The following is a 21,227-nucleotide window of genomic DNA, read 5'->3' as shown; positions in this document are numbered from 1 at the left end:
ATATTTCGGTTTTCTTAGTGAAAATAGTTTCTGGTAAGATAGGAACTGCCTTTAACTTACGAATATCTATTTTTTTTTAACTGAAAATGATTTAAGTACTATATTGTAATGGATAACAAATTGTCACACACCTTATTTACTATAGCTGTTACTGTAATACCAATATTAATATTGTTTAGTTACAAAATAGCATAGTAGTCTTTTGCTTCTAATTAGCAGAAAAAGAATCCAGCTTTTTAATACTCTGTGCATGTTCAAATATAGAATTAGAGTTGTTTGTAGATATTTTAATATAATGCAGTCATCTAGAGGTATGCAAATTTACCACCTGATAATGCCAAGGAAGAAAGCTAATGTCTTTTATTTAAGAAATGCAGTAGCAGCACTAATAGCACAGGCAAAAAAAAAAAAAAGCTTTGTCCCATAAAGAAGGCCGTAGATTTTCGCCTCTATAACAGTTGTGGTTTTTCTAAATTACTGTTGCTGTTTGTAGCAGGTACTGGTTTTGTGTGGGTTTTTTTGTTTGTTTTGTTATGCTGACAGTCAGGGTCAGCCCTCCTGGCCACATCCCCTCCCAACTTCTTGTGCATCCCCAGCCTCCTCTCTGACAGGGCAGCAAAAGAAGCAGTGAAGTCCTTGACTCGTTCATCAGAAGTCCAAAACACCATCATAGAAGCATCATACAAGCCCCTGTGAGGAAGATTAACTGTATTCCAACCAAAGCCATGACAATCTTGCTGGAATCTTGCTGGAAATAAGAAACAGTATTTTTCTGAAATAAGAATGAGATTAGAATCTAAAGTCAGAAAGGAAATCAGGTTTTACACTTCATTTCACAGCAGACACTAAAACATGATTTCATCATGGAACACTGACAGTGATCTTAAATGTCTCCTAAACTATTAGTATAACTGGCTGTCCATGTAGCGTATTGTTCTATTTAACAGTGTGCATTGCTTAAACCTATAGTTGCATCTAAATTTTAATTGTGGTTTTTAATTATTTGTTTACATATCTGGAATCCAAAAGATTTCCAGATTTCCAAGCATTAATTAAGGAATAGTTAACTGAAAAAAAAAGAATTTTCTCACAGTCTGCCAAAAGCAAGGCTGTTAACTGTGAAGAACAGAATGACTTGTAAAGAATATTGAATGTCAGAGAAATAATTAAATTGTATTTTATGTGAAAACATTAATCAATCCCCTATTTCCATAATAATTCTTCACTTGACAGGCTAACATAGCTGATCAGCATAGTGGGCAGTAATGACCCATGCTTGCTTACTTATGTTATATTTAATAGTAAATTTAATAAGTTTGGAGTTTTGCCTTAGTACAGTTTTATGGACTGAGTGTTAGGGTTTAGCAGTTCATATTTTGTTTAATATCTAAACGACCTGCTCAGCTGAATTTGCTGAGATGTTGTATTTCCAAAATTAGGTTAATACAAAAATGACTAGAAATTGCATTGCAGTGCTTCACACAACACTTTTGACTTTTTTCCATACAGTAGTTTTCTTGTAATGTCTGTGTCAAAGGTTCTAAGGTAAACGTCAAGATTTTTAAGACTGGAAGCTCTCTAATAGTACATGGCAATTTTGAAGAGCCTTACTTGGTTTATGTATATTCTTCTGTTCCATAGTTTTCAGCTTTCCGTAGATGAAATTCTGTATGAGAAAAGTGTAGCTCCTTACTTTAAATTTTTTGAATGTGATTTTCTCTTTAAGCATTTTTTTTTTGCTTAAAGGATAATTTTAATCAATTACGTCCTGTCAATAGCGTATGTAGGTTAGATTGGCCTCTACTGGTCTTTACTATACGCTACGTAAGTTACTTCATGCTTCCAACTTTTTCAAGTTTATTTACTGTTTGCATTTTGTGGACTGTTTTCTACTCATATGTTGATTTGTTTATTGATCTTAAATTTTATATACCCTGTTGTCTTGCCTTTGTGCAAGATACGGTATGCTATGTAACACCTTCTTAAGGAACTGGTGGCAATGTGTCCCCAGTGGCCACCCAATTGTATTGCGGTGTCAGATACTGAAGTGTGCAACATGGTCTCTGTTTGGTCACTGTTGCTTTAGTAACTTTAGAGGGCAAAGTATTAGTTATTGTTACTTTAGCATCCTAGAAGAATGCCCTGTCTTCCTTAGGAGGTTTTTTCAGGTTTTAGAAGACCTCTGTTATCAGCAGTCAGTGGTGGTTTGTACCAATGCTGCAGAAGCTGCTTTAGGAAAGCTAGGTTAAGAAAGAAATGCACTTAAGTAAAGGTCCTTTCCCACAAAGGGGTATCTTGTTGAAGTTATCCAAAAAGAAACAGGAAGACTGGTGTTTAGCTCAGCTGCAGATGATCCACTATCCCCATATCTGCCTGTCTCTGCTAACAGTCTTGGTAAATATACCTCAAAATGTTGCCCAACACCTTGCTTAGTGTAAGGGTTAATCTGATTCCAAGTGCATTTTGAATCCAGGAAAAAAACGGCAGATACAAAAAACATATTGTACACAGCGTGGTATACCTTAGTTAGATTGCAGAAGGGAAAATATTTTATGAAAAATGGAGTACAGGTAAAAACAGATATGCTTTCCTCCAGAAACCTGCCTTCTAATGTTAACATGCTGTTGAAACGTGTGAACATAAAAATTCCTTTAGTACGTGAGGTATATTTCATGCTTGTTTAAAGAAACATTAATGACTACTCTTGACTTGATTTCTGAAAAATGAAGGGGACTGTTTGTCCTGCACAAAAACTCTACATCTTTCTTCATGCCAACTGTTGAATTGTTAATTCCATATGCTGCTTCTTGTTAGCCTGTTTTCTGTAAAGAAGATCACGTTAATGTATTTTGAATGAGTTGGAGAGACTTAATATTGTCACATACATGATGAGAAAACTACAAAGTATATGGAAGTTGGTTCTGTCAACCTCCTTTTATGACCTGTGAAAAGCGGCCCGTGCTGGTGACATGTAAATGGCGACCATTGACTTGCCTTTCTGTGACATTGCATATACCTTGTGTGTTTGCTTCTACTTTCAGGAGTCATTTGTGAATTGAATATGGCACTATTGGCACACAGTGTTCATGTTGCTAACAGTCCTAGCTATGTATTTAATGAGTATACCTCAACACTTTTTAACTTAGTATAGCAATGCTGTTCCATTTTTTTTTCAAATTTGCTTTAATGTAAGATAATATACTTGCTTTTTATGTTCTTGTTAGCAAAATTCTTAGTATTTGTAATACAACTGAGATTAATCTATAAGCTGCCTTTTCAACCATTTTTCATAATTACTAGATTTATTTGCAGTGGTAAACAGCTACTTCATTTTTATATATCCTGTTGTGTATAAAATTCTCCCTTAAATGGGAGAGATGAAGGTAGAAACTTTCTGAAATTTTTTTCCTGATTTGGTCATTTATTTTGCCAATGTTCCTATAAACTAACAGAAGTATATTTCATATTCTTGGACTTTGCTGCTCCTGTACGTTATTAAGAAGTGTCTCAAAACTACATCAGCATTTTTTTTCCATGTCAGTTCTGTGCAGCTGCCTCCTTGGCACCCAGACTTGTGGCTCCTCAGTAAATAACATGGTGAACTAAGATGAGACTGAGAGCTGGAGGTAGAAGTAAAGTGCTTCCTTAACAAACCAAGATTTCAGGATATGTAATTACAGCTGGTAGAGATTTTGGGGGTGGGGGTTTTTTCCTTTTTTTTTTTCATTGTGACCTTTTTTGTTTGTAATCACAGTTCTCTTTTATTAGAAACATCAGTGAAGTCAGTTTTTTGGCTCTCTTTCAGCTCTTGTTTTTGTTTTAAATATAAAGTTTCAACAAGGGATATTTGGCACAATAAAATGACTGAACAGAAAATTAGCCCTTAATAGTTTTTTAAGAGGATTTTGCAAGTGTAAAGGCTTGACATTTTTGTCCTCTAAATGGAGGGATAGGACATGAAGAGAAGCTTTGTCTTGAAAATCTGATAGTTCAGTTACAGTATTTATAAATCATATTACTTAGTGTAATTAAACCAAAAAAATTCTGTTCTTAAAAATATTTTCATTATTTTAGAATCTTTTTAGTTATCTTTTTTCCTACATAATTGTATTTTCAATCCAATTATTGTATGTTTATTTTTCTTTAACTTGCTCCCAATGCATAAACATATGTATTTACCAATTATGTTATGTGTGGTATGTATTACACTCATGTAGGTTTTCTTACAGTTTAAGTAACTTCAAGTATTTCATACCAATGGAAAAGACTTGGATTTAAAAGAAATTAACCCGTGAAAAGCATATATCATGACAAGATATGGGGACCAAAAAGCATTTCAGATAAGCTGATTCTGTAGATACCTAAAGCTTTTCTACTGTTCTAAATGAAAATGAATCTATCACAATGCCATGCTGTTCTCAGTATGGATTGTCAATGCGGTTATGTACTGTTTCCCATCCGTAGATATCAAACAGCTTTACAGGGAAGGTAAGTATCGTCCTCCATTTTACAAATGGGAAAACTGAAGTGCCAAGAAGAAAAATGACCTTGCGCAAGGTCACCCGGTAGTGGAAAGGCACAGCCTGGGAATGAGCCCTGTCACTAGATTCTGCAAGTGCTGTCTCCTGGATTACACTCCATTTTAGTGGTATTGACTGACACTTCAGGGTTTTGTCATCATTATTAATTTTTCCTTCATACAACACTTGGTTTATGCATGGTTGCCAAAGAGAAACGTAAAAATCAACAGACATTTTCCAAATTCTTCTCCACCACTTGAGATTTTTTTCCAAAGTCCAAGTACAAATATAGTTCCCAAAAAACAATTCTGCATTGGCTGATTTTTTTTTTTTTAACTTTTTTATCATTGGCTGTGGCATCTGTTAAAATGTGGCTAGCTAAATCTAGGTTTACTCTGATTAGAATTCATAAAACCCTATAGAAGAGTCTTACAGTAGCTGGATCATGTGAATGAGACTATTTGTAGACTCTGCATCTGCAAACTGTAAATGTTGTATTTTCCATAAAAGCATTTCCTAATTTTAAAAAAATAATAAAATAAAGTTAGTCAAGTTTTAGATAAGATTTAATATTCTAAGATAAAAGAAATGTATACGTTTTTGCTATATAGAGACCAAATGGAAACTTCTTGAATTTTATTTACCCCTAAATGAACAACTGAAAATCTTATAAAACTTAATACTTACCTTCAAAATGTATGTAGTTTGAGCCTGGTAAAGTATATAACTTTCTTCTCCTCTAGAATGAAGTCACCCTGCTGAGAAATGAAGTGGCACAGCTGAAACAGCTTCTTCTGGCTCATAAAGATTGCCCTGTAACCGCCATGCAGAAGAAATCTGGCTATCATAGTGAGTAATGTTCCATTACCTATAGCCTTAGGCTGCATCAATGAAATACTGCCAAAGTGAACCGAATGAGCATTAAAAATGAGAAGTGCAGTTCTAATATTACATTAAAGATTTAAAAAAAAATCTCGAAGGTTACTGCGAGGCAGGAATGAATATGGGATATTTAGAAATATATTTTTAAATCATTTCAGTTGATGTGTTATATATCATTGAAGATTTTATGTTGGCTTAATAAATGCATATGGTAATTAGCATTTACAGACTATAGGTTACTACACCTGTTTTGGAAAATATGATTAAAGTATTAAGAGCACATGATAAAGCTTTTTTTTTTTTATACTTAGCCTAGTACAGTGAAAGGTCCTTGTGGGTTTTTTCTTTATCGTAATGAGATTTCAGTAGAGGTAATATAACAGCTGTCCTCATTTACCATAACATCCAGGATCAGTCAAGCTATTAAAATAATCAGATGCAGGTTCATGGCTCCTACTGTACAATGTCTTCTAGGTTGTTTTTATTTCCACATTAAGCATCTACTTTTCTATATACAGGGTATTTTAAAAGCAGTTGCAATACTGAAGGGGATACTGAGAATTTAAGTAATGCTTCTTTTCTCAAACATATTTTTACTGAAAGTTGGTCATTTGATTTTTATCCTTCCAGCATTTTAAAGGTTAATTATGCTTTCCTGACTTGTAACTTCATTTTTGGATATGATACACAGTGCCAGAACCAGCTGCTGCTGCTGTAGAATAAATGGCCAATTTTGTCCATTGTACACAAATTTGTTACAAATAACTGAGCCGGGAATGCATTAGGCAACATTCATAATATATAACCCACAGCTTTCGTTTTTATGATTTAGTGATATTTCAGGATATTTGTAAATGTGAAGATTGTTTCTGCCATATGTAGCCACTTCATTTTAATTTGCTAGTGTCAGTAATTCAGGAGAATAAAGGAACATTTTGTATTGCATGCAAACAGATCCTCAGGTGCTTGCGATAAAACTTAATGGCCACCATCTTTACTTGTAGTCATTGTAAGCAGTTTCATCAGAATGGGCAATATTTTTTAATTTAAAAGATTCAGGAGATTTAGCAACTCTCTATTGCCATATATATTTAGAATACTGATTTTGTCAGTTTTGAGCTTATAAATCTTGGTCCTTTGATCTCCAGTCATTTTGACAAGACAGAAAATAGCATCTTGGAGTAAATTGGAACAGTATAGAAATATGTTTGGGATTTATATTAACAATGATTGCTGCAGGGATGAGGCCATTATGGCTCCCATCTGACAGAACAACATAATTTCATACAGAAGCTACTAGGGAATAACATTATACATGCAAGGATTTCTTTTTTTAAAATAAAAAAAATGCAGGTTTCTTGAACGTTGATGTTTGGAGGATACATGTTCCTGAATTTGCATAAAAAATATTTAAACATAAGTCTGGCAAGCTAATTATATGCTAAGGATTTCTTTGTTGAAGTACTAATGGCAGACAGTTTAGTAATAGTGTTTATTTTCTGCCCTCGGAAAAGGATTATGACATTCCTAATTTACTAAGGAAAGCAAAATGAATAAGTACTAAAATACATATCACTGGGAAAAGCCTATATTTTAGAAAACAATAATAGTAAGCAACAAAATTGGAGGCATAGCTCACCTAGTTTTTTTTAAGCCTTTTGAAAGTCAAAGTTCAGCACAAATGATAGTTGCAATGACATCCCTCTGGAAGAATCTTGTCACATCGTCTTCATGTGAATACTGTTAGGAAAACACGTTGGCTGACTGATTTACCCACAGTACAATTTATGAGAGGAAATAATAGTTTCAGATAATACGTTCATGAAAATACTGTTAAAAGAAAGTATTTTTAAATAAAGATACTATGTTCATCATGTCATGTAAGTCCAATTGCTTTGGAAAAGTACCAAGTGGTTTAACAGTCTCTGTGGAAGAAACTGAAGACACCAGATTACAGAGCTCCTGCAGTGCTGAATATTGTGCACTGCTGAGACGGTGCTAGTTTATACCATGCAGACTGTCTTTTAGCTGCTAAGTCCACAATTTAATGGGGTTTCACTTATGGTGCAGTTAAATAGGCAGAAATAATCTATTGTTTTGCAGGGTATTTTTGGCACCTACTTACATAACTTTCAAGATCTTCTGGATTTTCCAAGCATGTTTTTGCCTCAGGGCAAGTAAAAAGCACAACAATGAAGATATCCTTTCTTTGAAAATTGTTCTTGGAGTCATATTTTCATTATTTCAAAAGCCTGCTTCAAAAAAGTGCATCATTAGGACAGGAAAAAAAAATAGAGAAATGGTTATTGCGCTTTGAAGCAGTATGAATGAAATTCTGTAGCAGTTTTTGAGTTTTCGGATACTTTATTTTTTTTTTTATTTCCCAAAGCAAGAATGGTACTGGTTCTGAATTTATCTTTTAACACTTCTTTTTTTGGGGCGGGGGGGGGAGTGTCATGTAATGTAATATGTAGGAGGAATCTAAATGCTGTTCATTTATTTTTCATTTGAGTTCTTCAATACCAGATTATTTCTAAAATTCATCTGCCATACTCATTTTTTTCTCATTTTTTTTCTGTACTTAGAGCAGGAAGAAGGTGAAAACTTATGAGAAGAAAATGTGTTGTGAAAATTCCAGTTGCAAAAAAAAATGGTTTAGATATTTTTCAAAAGGACATCATAATCTTCAAGAACAGGTGTACAAAACTTAATGTAAAGGAAGATAAATAGAGGCTGTAGTGCAGGTGGTATTATATAAGTGTTTTTGTGTTTTTTCTCTAGTTAGTTTTAAAGAAACAGTAGAAGTTGACTAACCAGTTTCAGACCTCAGGTAACTCAAACCACTGTGTTCCTACAGCCTGTTCTAGATAGGCAACAGTCCTTCAACAACTGCAAGGAGTATTCACAAAGGCCAACTGAAGCCTAGAAATGTCAATTTTCCAGTGAGTCCCTCTGTAGTTGACAATTACCATGGGGCTTCCTTTCTAGAGGTATCGGGACCGAAAGGAGTTGTGGATCCCATTATGTCAGTGCTTGGTGTTCTGTATTCAAATGGAGTTTTGTATTCAGTTTTTGGCTGCTGTTCCTGTAAGCTTAGGACTATGAAGGAAATCACACCAGCTATTCTTTAGGGTAGCACCTTGTTTCTAAATATTACTTCGCATTTATTGCAAGTATGTACGCTTTCAGTCAAACCCATTATTATAAACTAGCGTTAAGTCTGTATCTCATATGGTCATCTGCCTGCTGTAGGCTCACCACCACAACTCCAGCATCTGAAAATACCTGAATGACGTGCTTTTATCTCTTCAGCACAGTATGTTCATCTGCTTAATGATAAAAAATCTTCTGTTGTATGTTGGTGGTCATGAGTATTCTCATAACTGTTTCTTCTGTTGTCTGTATGGTCTTCTGGAGCCGAGCACAATCAGGAAGTCAAGCCCTTTTCACGTTTTTTGTCATTGTGATGTTATTACAAAAATTTCTTTTGTGGTAATAATGTATATGTTGAAGGATATAGAATAATGGAAGATCTTCCTTCTCTGGCTGAAAGGTGATCTACTACTTCCTCTCTGTCTCTGGCTTACAGCGTTTAAATCTCATCTTTTTCTTGAGGATAAGGATGATATGGCCAACAAGAATCGGGGAAAAAAAAAACAAACAGCAAAAAACAGCTAGGTTGAGATTCATAGGAGAACAGCTTTGAAGAGGAGGAAAAGATGTGATAGTGGGGAGACTGATACACAATTTCCCACTCAGTACTTTTTCTTTCTGTCTTAGGGGAAGAATATGCTGCTCTCATAGTGATTCAGTATTTTTCAGGAAGTGGCACTAGAGTTCTTCTGTTCTTAAGAAAGTTTGCTTGTGTTCCTTTTTATTTATTTTCACATCAGATCCTGCAGGTCTCAGTAGAAGTGTAGCAAACGTGAAATCCTATTGAATAATGTGAGCTGAATTGGCACTCATTTATATTCTTTCTGTTCTTGAATGGACAAATCCTACTAAGGATTACAAACATATTTCAGAAGTACTTTAGTTTTCTTCTTGCTGTATTCAGTTGCTATGTAATCTTAAGGTTTGGTAATTGTCAGCAGACCTAGCTCAATATCATCTATCTAACGCATATGAAGTTTGAAAGATCTCTTTTTTGGGAGAAAAAAATAAATAAATCTGGAAAATAGCTAGCCTTGTGGATAAGAATAGTATGATGCTTTCAAATGATTGTGTACTTGCCCTTGTAGTAGGGCTATAAGAGAAATTGTTACCTTGTCCATCTAGGCAGTAGTCCTTCGAAAGAAATATGCAGTTTCACTGACTAACACATCCTCTTTGACCTTACCGTTCTTTTCCAGAAACAGTCAATAATAGAACTGTTACTTTCAGGCTATGATGAGGAGTGGGTTCTTAGTATACGTGGGGTTGCTTCGAAGATCTTTATGTTGTGGACTTGAGTGAATTTTATAGTATGACTTACAAACCTCAGTACATCACAAACTTCATTTCATCATTGTATTTTCTTGCTTTGTATGCAGTTCAGTTACTGCTATTAGCCTGGTTTTGTATGGAAATGAGGCTATGATAGCTTTTAGTGTTAGTGTCATCCTTTCCCTTCTCTTCTTCTCTGGATAACTTGAACTTGTAGGCCAATCTCAAGCAAACCTGAAAGGGTTTGCAAAGACTAGTATAGTCTTCCATTGCCACATAGTGACAAGTGTAGTGTTCCAAGCTGTGTTCTATTGCTATGTCACCAGAAATGGTTTGTGCGTCTCCTGGCTATGTCTGTGTGTCTCTTTCTACGTTGTTGTATTACACAGTGGACAGTGGTGTTTTAAAAAGGACTTCATCTTCCATCTATATATTTGGTTTAAGTATTTTTCACAAAAGTTTTATACACTGCCTTGAAAAACACTAAGTAGCATAAAGCGATACAGAAAACTTATAATTAAATTAGGTGTTCAGACTTAATTTTGATTGAAAAACGGTGTATTTTTTTCTGCTTTTTAGTCTTTAATTCAGAGTTCTGCTTGTCAGTGTTTGCATAATGCCTTGGTTAGCTTTTGCAATTCTCAGGGTGGGCAAAAAAGATGACTGGAATGTGCTAGCGTGGCTAGGATGTTTGTGTGACAGACATTTTAAATTATGCTAATTTTGTATATTCTAATTTTGTAGAGTAATAATTTTTTTTTATCTGTTTTAACTCTTGTCATGAGAAAACATGATGCAACTGAAGGGCTAATTCACCTCAGTTTTGTGGAGAACATCTTCTTAAAGATATTACAACTTTGATCTTAAAAATAATTTTAAATTTTATTAAACGATATTTGTATACTAAACAAGTTACTGAACTTTTACTGTGTTACAAGAATGTGGGTTGAAAACTTGTGGAAGTATTGTCCAACTAATACAATGCTATAAATGACATTTTTTTCCAGAGATGGTATTCGCAATCTCAAGTATTATTGAACATAGAATTAGCCTCTTGTTTGATTACTAAGCAAATGCAGTAAGTAGCACTTGTTAAAAATCTAAAGCGAATTCATATAGCACTAGGAGATCTGGTAGTATTTTTAATCTATAAATATCGCTTATTGGCATGAGCGTTCATCACTAGAATTAGGCGTCGCACCCATCAGCTGATTTACTGATGTACTGGGGGGGACATCAGACAATATTAGTCGTGATTTTGACAATGTGAAAATGTTCTTGTTTCCTGAATACCCCATAATGCAATCCATATTTTTGCTTATGAAGTAGTGTTTTATCAAAAAAAAAAAGAAAGTAAGATTGTTTTGCAATTTGCTGCACTACGTCATACTGTGAATTTGAATTATTTGGGAGGTGATTGCTGTTACATTGGAAGTAGTATGCATTGTGAGGGGGCAAAAATAAATAACTCTTTCTTCTTAAGCTGCAGATAAAGATGACAGTTCAGAAGACATATCGGTGCCAAGCAGTCCACACACGGAAGCTATTCAGCACAGTTCTGTCAGCACCTCCAACGGTGTAAGCTCCACTTCCAAGGCCGAAGCGGTGGCCACCTCCGTTCTCACCCAGATGGCGGACCAGAGCACAGAGCCAGTGCTTTCCCAGATCGTCATGGCGCCTCCCTCCCAGTCGCAGCCGTCAGGAAGTTGATTAAAAACTTGCATTGCATCAGTTTCTTAGATATACGTTTGTGACTTTAAAGGGAAATCAACAAAAGACCAGTCTCCTTCTAGGAGAAATTGTAGCTTAAAATTAGTCATTTTTAAAAATCAAACCCAAATTTGGCTTTAACAATTGGCAGGTGAAGGTGAGACAGAACACCAGTTACTAGTCTCTTTGCAAAGACTTTTTTTTTTTTTGAAGTATTAGGTTTACTAGTTATTTTTTGTGCTTAATGTGTAAAGTGTGTGTACAGTACAATGTGGTTTATTTCATTTTTAATTTGGTATTATTTCAACAAACATTGGGGTGAAATACTAAAGGTCATCCCCCAGACTGTGATAGTAATATTATGTGACATTTTATACCAAAGTTCTGCATAGTCCCTATTGACTTTGCAATGCTAGCAAGGTCATAAAGCACTAGGCAAGAGAAAGACAGTAACAGTAAATTTGCTTTTATTCTTTTTGCCTTTTTGTTGTTTTGCACATTATGAGAGGAAGAACATTGGGAGAAAAATGTTTGGGTTGTTTTATGTATAGCATTTTGGTTGACTTTTTAACCGTTGGGGTTTTTAATTTGTTTAATAGGGCCAGTACAGTATATGAGATACAGTACTCTTATGCACATACCTATCCTAGGTGAGGATCATTACTAAATAGATTTTTTTTCCTTTTTTTTTTTTAAATTGATGTCAGGTTATTTTTCCTCCTCCAACACTTTCATTAGGGGAGGAGGAGAGCTTTATTTCTCCAGTTAGCTAGATATCTGTAACTACCCTTTGTTGCTAGGCTGAAACCAGTAAGCAAGCATATTGTAAAATACAGGGTTATCAAATACGGAATACTTAGTATTCCAAGGTAGGTTGATATTTTGTGGATTTTTGAGTTGCAGACTGAGTTTACTCATGGTTTTGGATGCCAGAAAAGCCTAAAATCCTTCTTCAGACAACTCAAGACTTTTTTTTGTCATTGTCTTGTATTTGCAAGCTAACTTGTACTTAATTCTTGTGTAAGCACTGTCATCTTTTAGTAGCAAAAATTTTGATACCTTTCTTGTGGAAAAAAAAATCAGTATCTACCGTATCTTGGAAACAATGTAATTATAATGTGGTGTGTGTGGTGTGTGCGTGAGAATGGTTCAGTAGTTAATGCCAGCAGTCTTTTGCTTGAATGTTTAAAGATGCCTTCAATGTGATGCTGGCTGATAGGTGATTGCAGTTTTAAAATGTTATTTACTGTGCGAACTTGGATAACTAACATTCCATGATGTAGTTTGTTTCTGATGAAATGATTGTAGGTACACTTTTTCTCATTATCCAATCATCTGTAGGATATTGAGTTTTTTAAATGTGCCATTATCTATTTTGATTCTGTACTCATGTTCAAAATACAGTACAATATTTTACAATAGATTAAGTTGTTTAAAAAAAATTAGATGTGTGCTTTCGGGTCGGAAAACTTTGTATAATAGCAAAAACAGATGCATAGTAGCAACTGGCAGTAAAGCAGGATTCCATTATGTATATAACAAAGATTTAATGCATTTATAATGGGTTGTGTAGTTCATTTGCTCTTCCTTCTCCACACTATACTATGTGTTTTTAAGTGTCAGTGCCATCAAATTTCTATTTGATTCAATTTTAAATCTAAAAAATGTAATTGATCCACAGGAAAAATCGTAATTTCTACAATATATATACAACCATGCTATAATGAAAACTGGACAAAGAAATATCTAGGTCATATGTGTATCATTGCAGGGCTTTAAGCATGCAAATAATAAGGATTCTAAATATTTTGTATTTTAAAACAAAGTTGAGTTGATAACCTCGTGTGTTTTAAAGTCTTATGTTCCCAATTTCAAAGAAAAAAAAATAACACTTCTTGAGTGTTTTGGGGATGGTAAAATACAATGGACATCTTGTGAGAAGGAAATTAATTGCAAAGGCACAAAATGTGAATTCTGCAAGAAAGCTATACAGTCACTTTTCATTGTAGTTTTGGTGGACTAGATAAGGCCTCATTGATTATGCTATAATTTGCTCTCCTAAACACAAAGGCTTTTTAAACCATATTTATATAAGTGGAGTTTTTTTTTTTTATAACAAAGCTGTCGCGCTTGTATAATAAGTACATAAGTGTATAGGAGACGTGTAAACAGTTAATGACTTTAACAGTGGGGCTGGAAAAAGAACCATTAAAATCTGTGTTCAGCAAATAGAGAAAAGTTATTAGTCGTACTACCATGGATTCCGTTTCGAGACGTATGTCACACTACTTCTGTACTTAGCATTTTGGGTCTTTACATTGGACATGTTTCACAAACTGTACTGTTTTCTTTTATGTGCAGTTTGCATGAGTAAATCATCAAAGAGAATAAAATCTATCTTTAAGTTATGTTCCTATTTTAATGAAATTATAATTGTTCTAAAAGGCAGCGCTGTCTTCGGACTTCTTTCTTCATCATTGCCATTATCAGCATTTTTCTGGAAGTCATTACTATAATATAAAAAATAACATTATGTGTGTAAAAACACGTATGATTCTTTAGAAATTAAGCCTAATCCCATTGCTCTGCAGTTGAGATCCAGCACCTTCTGGGGAGTTAGCCATGGGTCTTCAGGTCCGGGAGCCTAAGGTGATCCACAGAAGGAGTTCACAGACAGCTTGGTGATCACAAGCTTTGCTCAGCCTTTTATGATTGCAGTGAGTGCCACAGCAAAAGTGTTGTGTGTAATCAACATTTCCAGCTAACTTTCAAAGTATCTTAACCTCAAATTAATATAGATGAAGCTAGGAAATTACAGATGCAGTCAGATGAACTGCTCGTAGTTTTGTTGTGAAAGGTTGAGAAGAAATCATGCCCTCATGTTTGTTAGAATATTAAAAGTAGTTTGGCCTTACAAATGTAGAAAGCATGATCTGTGAGGCGCTATATCCTGTTATCGTTTGAAAAGCTCTTGGCTAGACTCTGATGTGGAGGATTTTTGGGGAAAAAGGAGGTAAAGTTGCTGTGTACATGCAATTATTGCATGTATTGACCAAAGGAAATTAAATTTAAACTGCATGCAACTGTAAGCTCAATATAGGAATAGTGCCCAAGCACTGTTCCTTCATTATTTTCTTTTCCTAACTATATGAGTTATGCTTGTCATTTTGAGGAAAAAGGCTTGAAGGCTATATAACAGGGCAGCAGGGGAAGAAAACAACCAACCGTCCCCACTGTAAAAAAAAAAAAAAATCATTTTATATGTAAATATCCAATCCAAGTAAGCTTTTTCTCTTTAAAATGCTAATATAGGCTGGGCAAATAAAGATATGAAGATATTACACTGATGGAACTAGATGACAAGTGTTGGATGAGTGGTGATTTCAGCTACTGGAATTACAGAAGTAATTTGCTTAGAGACAGACACAAACATTTTAATTGGTCATCATAAATGATAATGAGGGGAAAACATAGTGAAATTAAGTGCATCCTAATAAAGTAAGGTATGTTAAATTATGCTGAAGGAAACTCCAGCAATGCTTCTTGACATGATTAATATACTCATGACAATGTGTCTAATGAAGGTTGTTTGCATTTATGTGCTGCCTGTTGCCTCCCTCAGTGGAGAAATAATTTGAACTGCACTCATTTACATTGCAGAGCAGTAAGTGTAAGATACCTTAGAGTAGTATTTTCTTTACATTTATTTTTAACCACTGTGCCAACAGTGGTACAGGTATGATTTATTTAACCTGTCTTATATAACACTGTGTAGGGGTAGGTCTAGATGACACCATCATGAAAAAAATCTTTTTATTAAAAAAAAAAAAAAGTTTCTCGTCCTTTTAACTCCAGCTTTTAATGTGACTTTTTTTTTTCTCCCAAAATTTAAGATCATGACCTCTCTTGTTCTTCAATTGCTTCCTCTCCAAAATATTTTTCTGTTTGGTGAGCCCAGGAAAGTATATATATGTATTTAGTGTGGAATGTCATGGTTTCGCATGTTGCTTTCTCCCTGGTTATATTTGCTTTTTATGGCAGCCTTTACTTCAAGAAGTTAGAGATGCTCTGCAGAAGTCAGGAGCACTACTAGGGAGCACAGGTTGTATGCTGATGGCTTCATAATTGTGCAAAGTGCAACTACCTTCAGAGCTTCCCATTTCCTAGGCAGGGGGTTAGTTGCAATCTGATTGCATGGCTGTCAGTAGAATAACAAGACAGGTAAACTTGATCCAGTTTAAATCTTACTCGAAGTCTCTGTCCGTCTACTGTAAATCATTTTTATAATGGTGCATGTTTTTCCAAGCACTTTTTTTTCCTATTCATTTTGGGGGAAGAAGAGAGAGAAGGTTCTTAAGTTTTAAAATAAACTACATATAGCAGAATTTAATCTGAGAATTAATATTTAATCATAAAAGTCTTGTGATTATGCAAGTATATTTATTTCTACTTTTTTTTTTTCCTGATGTGTTCACCTATCAGATAAGGGTACACACACCCACAGAACAGAAATGGCTGTTAAAATATGCCAGGCACTAAGAGCTTAAGATACCGTGGATCTTGTCTACCTAAGAAAGCGTCGCTACTTTGACATAGTTAAACTGGCATAAACACACAGCTTTGGAGAATGTAAACTTTAGTTTTGATGTCTGCTGATTTATTTCAGTCCAGCTCATGTTTCTTGAGAATAATAGTATTAAGCTAAATTTAAAAACAACAACAAAAAAAAAATATATACTTACTAAACCAAAAAGACACTTAAAATTCTGTAGTACATCATTATCTTAAAATATTAAACTTAAAGCACCTTCTGTAATCAGGCTTTCCCAAATAGGAGAACAGAATCTGATTTAGCTGGCTGCTAATCACCATCTATGCTTCTGTCTTGCTGGTAAACAATAATTTAGTCAAAGGAAACGTGAGTGTAAATGACTATTTCTGTGTATTGTGACCTACTGATCGTGTGTCTTTTTTTTTTTCTTGTAACCCAACATTGCATCTTTCCAAGGCTGAAATTGTTCCTCTGAAGTCATTGTCATACCTAGCACCTTGCAGTAGCTTAGCCTAACAGGGAAGCTTTTTCCTGAATATTTTCTCAATTCAGATCTTCAGCTGCTCAAAAATCCATGATACTAGTGTTCGTGGGTTCTCTGAATGCTGCCATAAGGCTCCACCCTGAAAGGTAAGGAGAACTCACCTGATCTAGCCACAGCCATCCAGACCCTTGTCCGTGGCAAGCAGCAATTACTGTGGCTGTTGCCAGTGGAGCTGAAGAGCTGTTAACAGCAGGAGACATTGGTGTGAGACGTATACTTTAGATACATTAAGTATATATCAAAAAACACCTGAGAGTTAAGTGTTTCTCTGAAGCATGTTGGTATGCAGTTTTACATTATACAGGAACCTCACTTGTTTTTCACAGAGCATATGTGGAGTATCTTTTGGGTTTTGTCTGGGAATTTTTTGGGCTGGCTTTTCTTTCAGAATGCCAGTGGAAAATGAAGTTAACTGCAGAAACGGGACTAGGAACTGTGCTGACCAGAAGGCAATTCCATGGGGCAGATGCACAGCCTTGGGGAGGGACAATGGGCGTAAGCAGAAGGATGTAAGACGTGCCTAAGCAGGTCTTTACAGTGTGGAGAACCTAGGCTTTGGTCTTTACAACGCTTTATGTAGTCAATAAAAAGTTCGGTTTGGGGATTGCTTTTTGCTTAAAATGCTTTGTATCCAGAAAATTATTTTTTTTTTCTCCTAATTTTGCCTGGTAACTCATTGCAGCCTAGCTAGTTCTGGGCTTCCAGCAGCAGCCCTCCTGTTCCTGTCCCGTGCTGCATTTCTTTCCTTTGCAGGTTCTGTGTCGTCATTGAATGGCTCTCCTCCAGCAGTGCTTGTGCTGCACTGCAAAGGTAGGGGTGAAGACTTCCTGAGAATCTTCTCCAAAGTTTTTCTGACCTTCCTAAAGCGCTGTCAGTGTGCTGGCCTTCATACTGAATCCTCTTGTTTGGTTTCACAATGATCAGAATCAAGGTACTTGCGATAACAATAACTTGAAAATAACTTCTTAAAAAAAAACAAAAAAACCTACAATTTCAGTTGTCCATCTCACAACATATACCAAGAAAAAGCTTTTAGTTCAAGCTAAGTCCTGTGCCACTGATCTGCAGCACTGCGCAAGTATTTCACAAAAGTGTACAAAGTTGGCACAGAGCAGTAAACCATAAACAAAGAAGCTTAAATAGGATGCAAATACATTTTCTAGTCTTGTCATCTCTGTAATGGTGCAAGAGCCATCTCAAAACAGCTTCTCTAGACATGCAAGTCTCTAGTCTTCAGCATTTAGCTGCAAGTAGCACAGCTTGTGCCTCTTGTATGCAAGTATGCTAATGCAGATCACCCTGTCAGTGTGCAATCCCATTTTTGACCCTGCAGTACTCCTTAGAAAATGGAAATAATGGTATTTTTAATCATTCTTACATGGATGGTTTTCACACGTTTTCTCATAAAAGTGCTGGGTGTTACGTTGATATTCAGATTGTTAATTTTGCTCTGATGAACTGTTGACCAGGTTCCTATATACTTGGAGCAGTGGTACTTAACGATCATCTAATGAGAAAAAAATATCCACATATGTAGATTTGTATAAATGCAAAATTAAATAAGTACGTTTATTGGAGCTGTTTTGACTTTCCATAAGTAAAAATTAACTGTGCTCTAGTCCCTTACTCCTTAGAAGTTAATAGTTCACCTCTCAGTCTTCCATTTTGCTGCACAGTAAGGGAAATCCTCTTGCTTGTTTTGTTCTCATCCAGTACTGAGCAGCTTGCAGACGCTAAACAAGACGCCTCCGTACAACTCCAGGGTGTGCAAAGTAGAACTTGATTGCACCTCGGAGTATGGTGTGTTGTACCATGCGGAGACAAAGAATGGAAATGTCATCGTGTACATCACAGCTTGCTTGTACATGTTGAAATTAAAATGTCCTGGCACAAAGTATAATATCCATAACTGGGGCTTGTAACAGCTCTAGTCCTGAATGGGAATTACTTTTTCTACTGCAGTCTGTATTGAGGGTTTATCCAAAAATAGCACAGGAAATACAGTGCACAGTTACTGGAGCAAAGCATTTCTGGCAGTTGTCCATGGCACACTCCAAGTCTGTGAACTGGCTTACATTTGTCTTTCATTTAAAAATGTGAAGAAGACTGGTAAGTGCTGACTGCAGCTCAGCTCCCTGCCTACCGAGCAGGGGGCTGGAGAGAGGAGTTGCAATCTATAGTTAAACAAAGGGGATTTATAAGTTGGCAAGTAAAATTATCTTGTGTTAGTGATGTCTTGCTTATACAAGACAATGGATAATGAATTATTAACGGAGTGAGGTAATTCCATTTTATACTATTTCCTGCTGTCTGTAACAAGTAATTCAAAATCTGGGAGTTTCCAGTTTCTCAGGAACGAAATGCCATCTAGTGGTAACTGCTAAATGTTTTGAGCAAGTACATTCTTTACATTATCATAAAATGTGTAGGTATTTTTGCTGATCTCCTGCATTTTACAGCACATTGAGCTGTAAAAGCGCTCGAGAGAGGAAGATGGAGAGGCTGGGGAAAGGCGCAGCTCCCATGAGTCTGCGCCTGCATCCCCCGTTGGGCTGCGCTGCTGAAAACTCCCTTCCTTCCTCTGCTCCTGGTGCAGGCAGCCGGGCTTTCCCCTGCTAGGGGCTGGACAAACTTTCAGACGTAGCTGGCAGGCTGCATCTCGCTGTTAACTAGTAGCAGACAAAACATTAATTTGGCTGATGCTCTATGAAGAGAAGCTGAAAGCTGCCTTTGCCGACTCCACGCTCACCTGTCCCTCTGCTGGTAGGGGGCTTTTCCCTCTGGTTCTTCATTCCCAAAGGAGGTAAGGGGAAACTGTTCCCTCTTAGCTAGTTGTACGAGCCCCTTCATAGCACAATTTGCCTACTTGGCTCCTTAGAGAATATAAGCTTTAAAACACATCAAAATTGAAATTTAGCCTCTCAAATACACTCCTGGATGTTGTTGCTGCTGTGAGCTAGCTGCTGGAGTTGAATAGCAGGCTTTGCTTGCACAGCATGAAAAAATAATACTTTTTTTTCCCTGAAATTATATTTAAATGCATTTGTGAATGTGAGCTGGGAGTTGGACCCAGCAGTCATACCCTGCCTGTGGTTTGAGCCCATTGATGGGAGTACTCCCATGTTAGAAGCAGAGCTGACTGAAGACAGAGCTGCAGTCTTTCATCTGCCAGTGGTTTTGTGCTTCATTGTGACTGGGGCGGGTTCTGCTTTTGCTAATGCATCTGTTTTTTTCCAGTTTGAATTTCTCCATCTACTGGTTCACACTACCCTGTCTCAACACAAGATGCTCACAGCATCTGCCCCACCAACCCTACTTTGCCCAAAATTCCTGTTAGCAGTGCGTCCTGGATGTAGCCACAGGCCTGAGGTTCATGTAGTGATATGCAGATCACAAGACCCATTGTGCAAGCTGACCTCTGATTTTGCTTAAATTAAAACTGCCACATGCACAGCTGTAAGAGGAGCCAGCCAGCTGCATCTCATCCTCTCCACCCCCTGTGTGAGGAACTCTGTCCTGCCTGGGGTTAACCCAGCTGCAGTTTAGGAATTTCCTAACAAAGAGCGAAACTAAGTGACTGTGGTGGCAGGGTTGCCTTTGCGAGGAGCCTGTAGACACACGGTGACCTCTTGCTGCCTGTGGTCAGCATCCCAGCCCAGCAGTACACCGAACGGCTGCTGAATTCGGGGAAAACCTCAGACCTCACCTCGTGAGCCACATGAATGCCAAAGTGGGTTCAGAAGAGAAAACAGCCCCAACAGCGCGAAAGGCACAAACTGAGGTGGGAGATGAGCTTCTTTAGGCCTGCCAACAGAAGTGCTAGTGCCTGCTGTGTGTTTTAGTTCTCCTCACCAATCAACACGACCATCACCCAGGTATGGGGTCAGAATTCCTGGCGTGACAGAGGAGCGGTGGCTGGGGATGACAGAGCTGGAGAGAACTGAGGGCTCAGGATCTCCGTGTGGGAAATGGGAGGTCATTTATAGGCGATGGGGTGGAGGAAGAACCAGGATTTCAGCATTAGAAACGGGGGGGGGGGGGGGTGTGTCCTACCTCTCCCTCCTATTCCCTGCCTGTACGGGCACACTTCTCATCTCTATTTCTCTCCTCCTTCTTTGGTGAAGATTTTTCAGGTACAAAGCAAACTGTGTTAGAAAAAGCAGGCACATGGCATTTTCTTGGCTCCTGGCAGTAACAGCTGACGAGAGTCAAAGTCCTCAGCTCCGAGGGGTCTGTCCCAGCCCCATACCACACCTTCCACCCACATGAGCTTTGCAATTGCAGTGCAAAGGTCCGGAGAGCTTCAGCTGCAGAGCTGAACTTGATTCAGCTGCCACCTGCAGTGCTGGGGTGGGCATTACTTGGTTGCATTGGTCCCCACGGGGCGTACCTTGGATATAAGGATCAGATTTCCAGCACAATTCCACCTCCTTGAAAGAGCAAGGTGGATCAGTTTACAGGGACGGATGCTAGTTACAGGGCTTGCTTGTAGCATAGTGCGTTGCTTTGACGCCTTGGAACAGAAATCCTCACGTTCTTTTGCAATTCTGGTAACGCACAGATTGTCATGGCAATAGCCAGCTGTTCTTGCATC

General features: G+C 36.9%; 1 protein-coding gene and 1 long non-coding RNA gene across 6 annotated transcripts in view; one reads left to right on the top strand and one right to left on the bottom strand.

The window, feature by feature from the left end:
• The window catches only part of ATF2 (activating transcription factor 2), a 52,085-nt gene extending 38,099 nt beyond the window's left edge, over positions 1–13,986 (top strand). For 4 of the 5 annotated variants that reach the window (XM_083842066.1, XM_083842064.1, XM_083842062.1 and 1 more), the window contains 2 exons: positions 5,264–5,369; positions 11,311–13,986. In XM_083842066.1, the coding sequence (XP_083698192.1) occupies positions 5,264–5,369; positions 11,311–11,537 (333 nt within the window). In that variant the 3' untranslated portion in view covers positions 11,538–13,986. The remainder of the gene's footprint in view (positions 1–5,263; positions 5,370–11,310) is intronic. The other variant, XM_083842065.1, reaches the window with a different exon arrangement.
• Positions 12,167–20,503, bottom strand: LOC310901768. Its single transcript, XR_014586124.1, has 2 exons — positions 19,383–20,503; positions 12,167–19,302 (listed from the first exon to the last, which is right to left on the bottom strand). It is a non-coding gene; the product is annotated as an uncharacterized lncRNA (long non-coding RNA).
• Positions 20,504–21,227: the final 724 nt, after the last annotated feature.

This window comes from Anser anser (assembly GCF_964211835.1).
Source record: "Anser anser genome assembly, chromosome: 6".
NCBI lineage: Eukaryota > Metazoa > Chordata > Aves > Anseriformes > Anatidae > Anser > Anser anser.
Note: the sequence above shows the minus strand (reverse complement) of the source record. Positions and strands in the feature narration are given on the sequence as shown.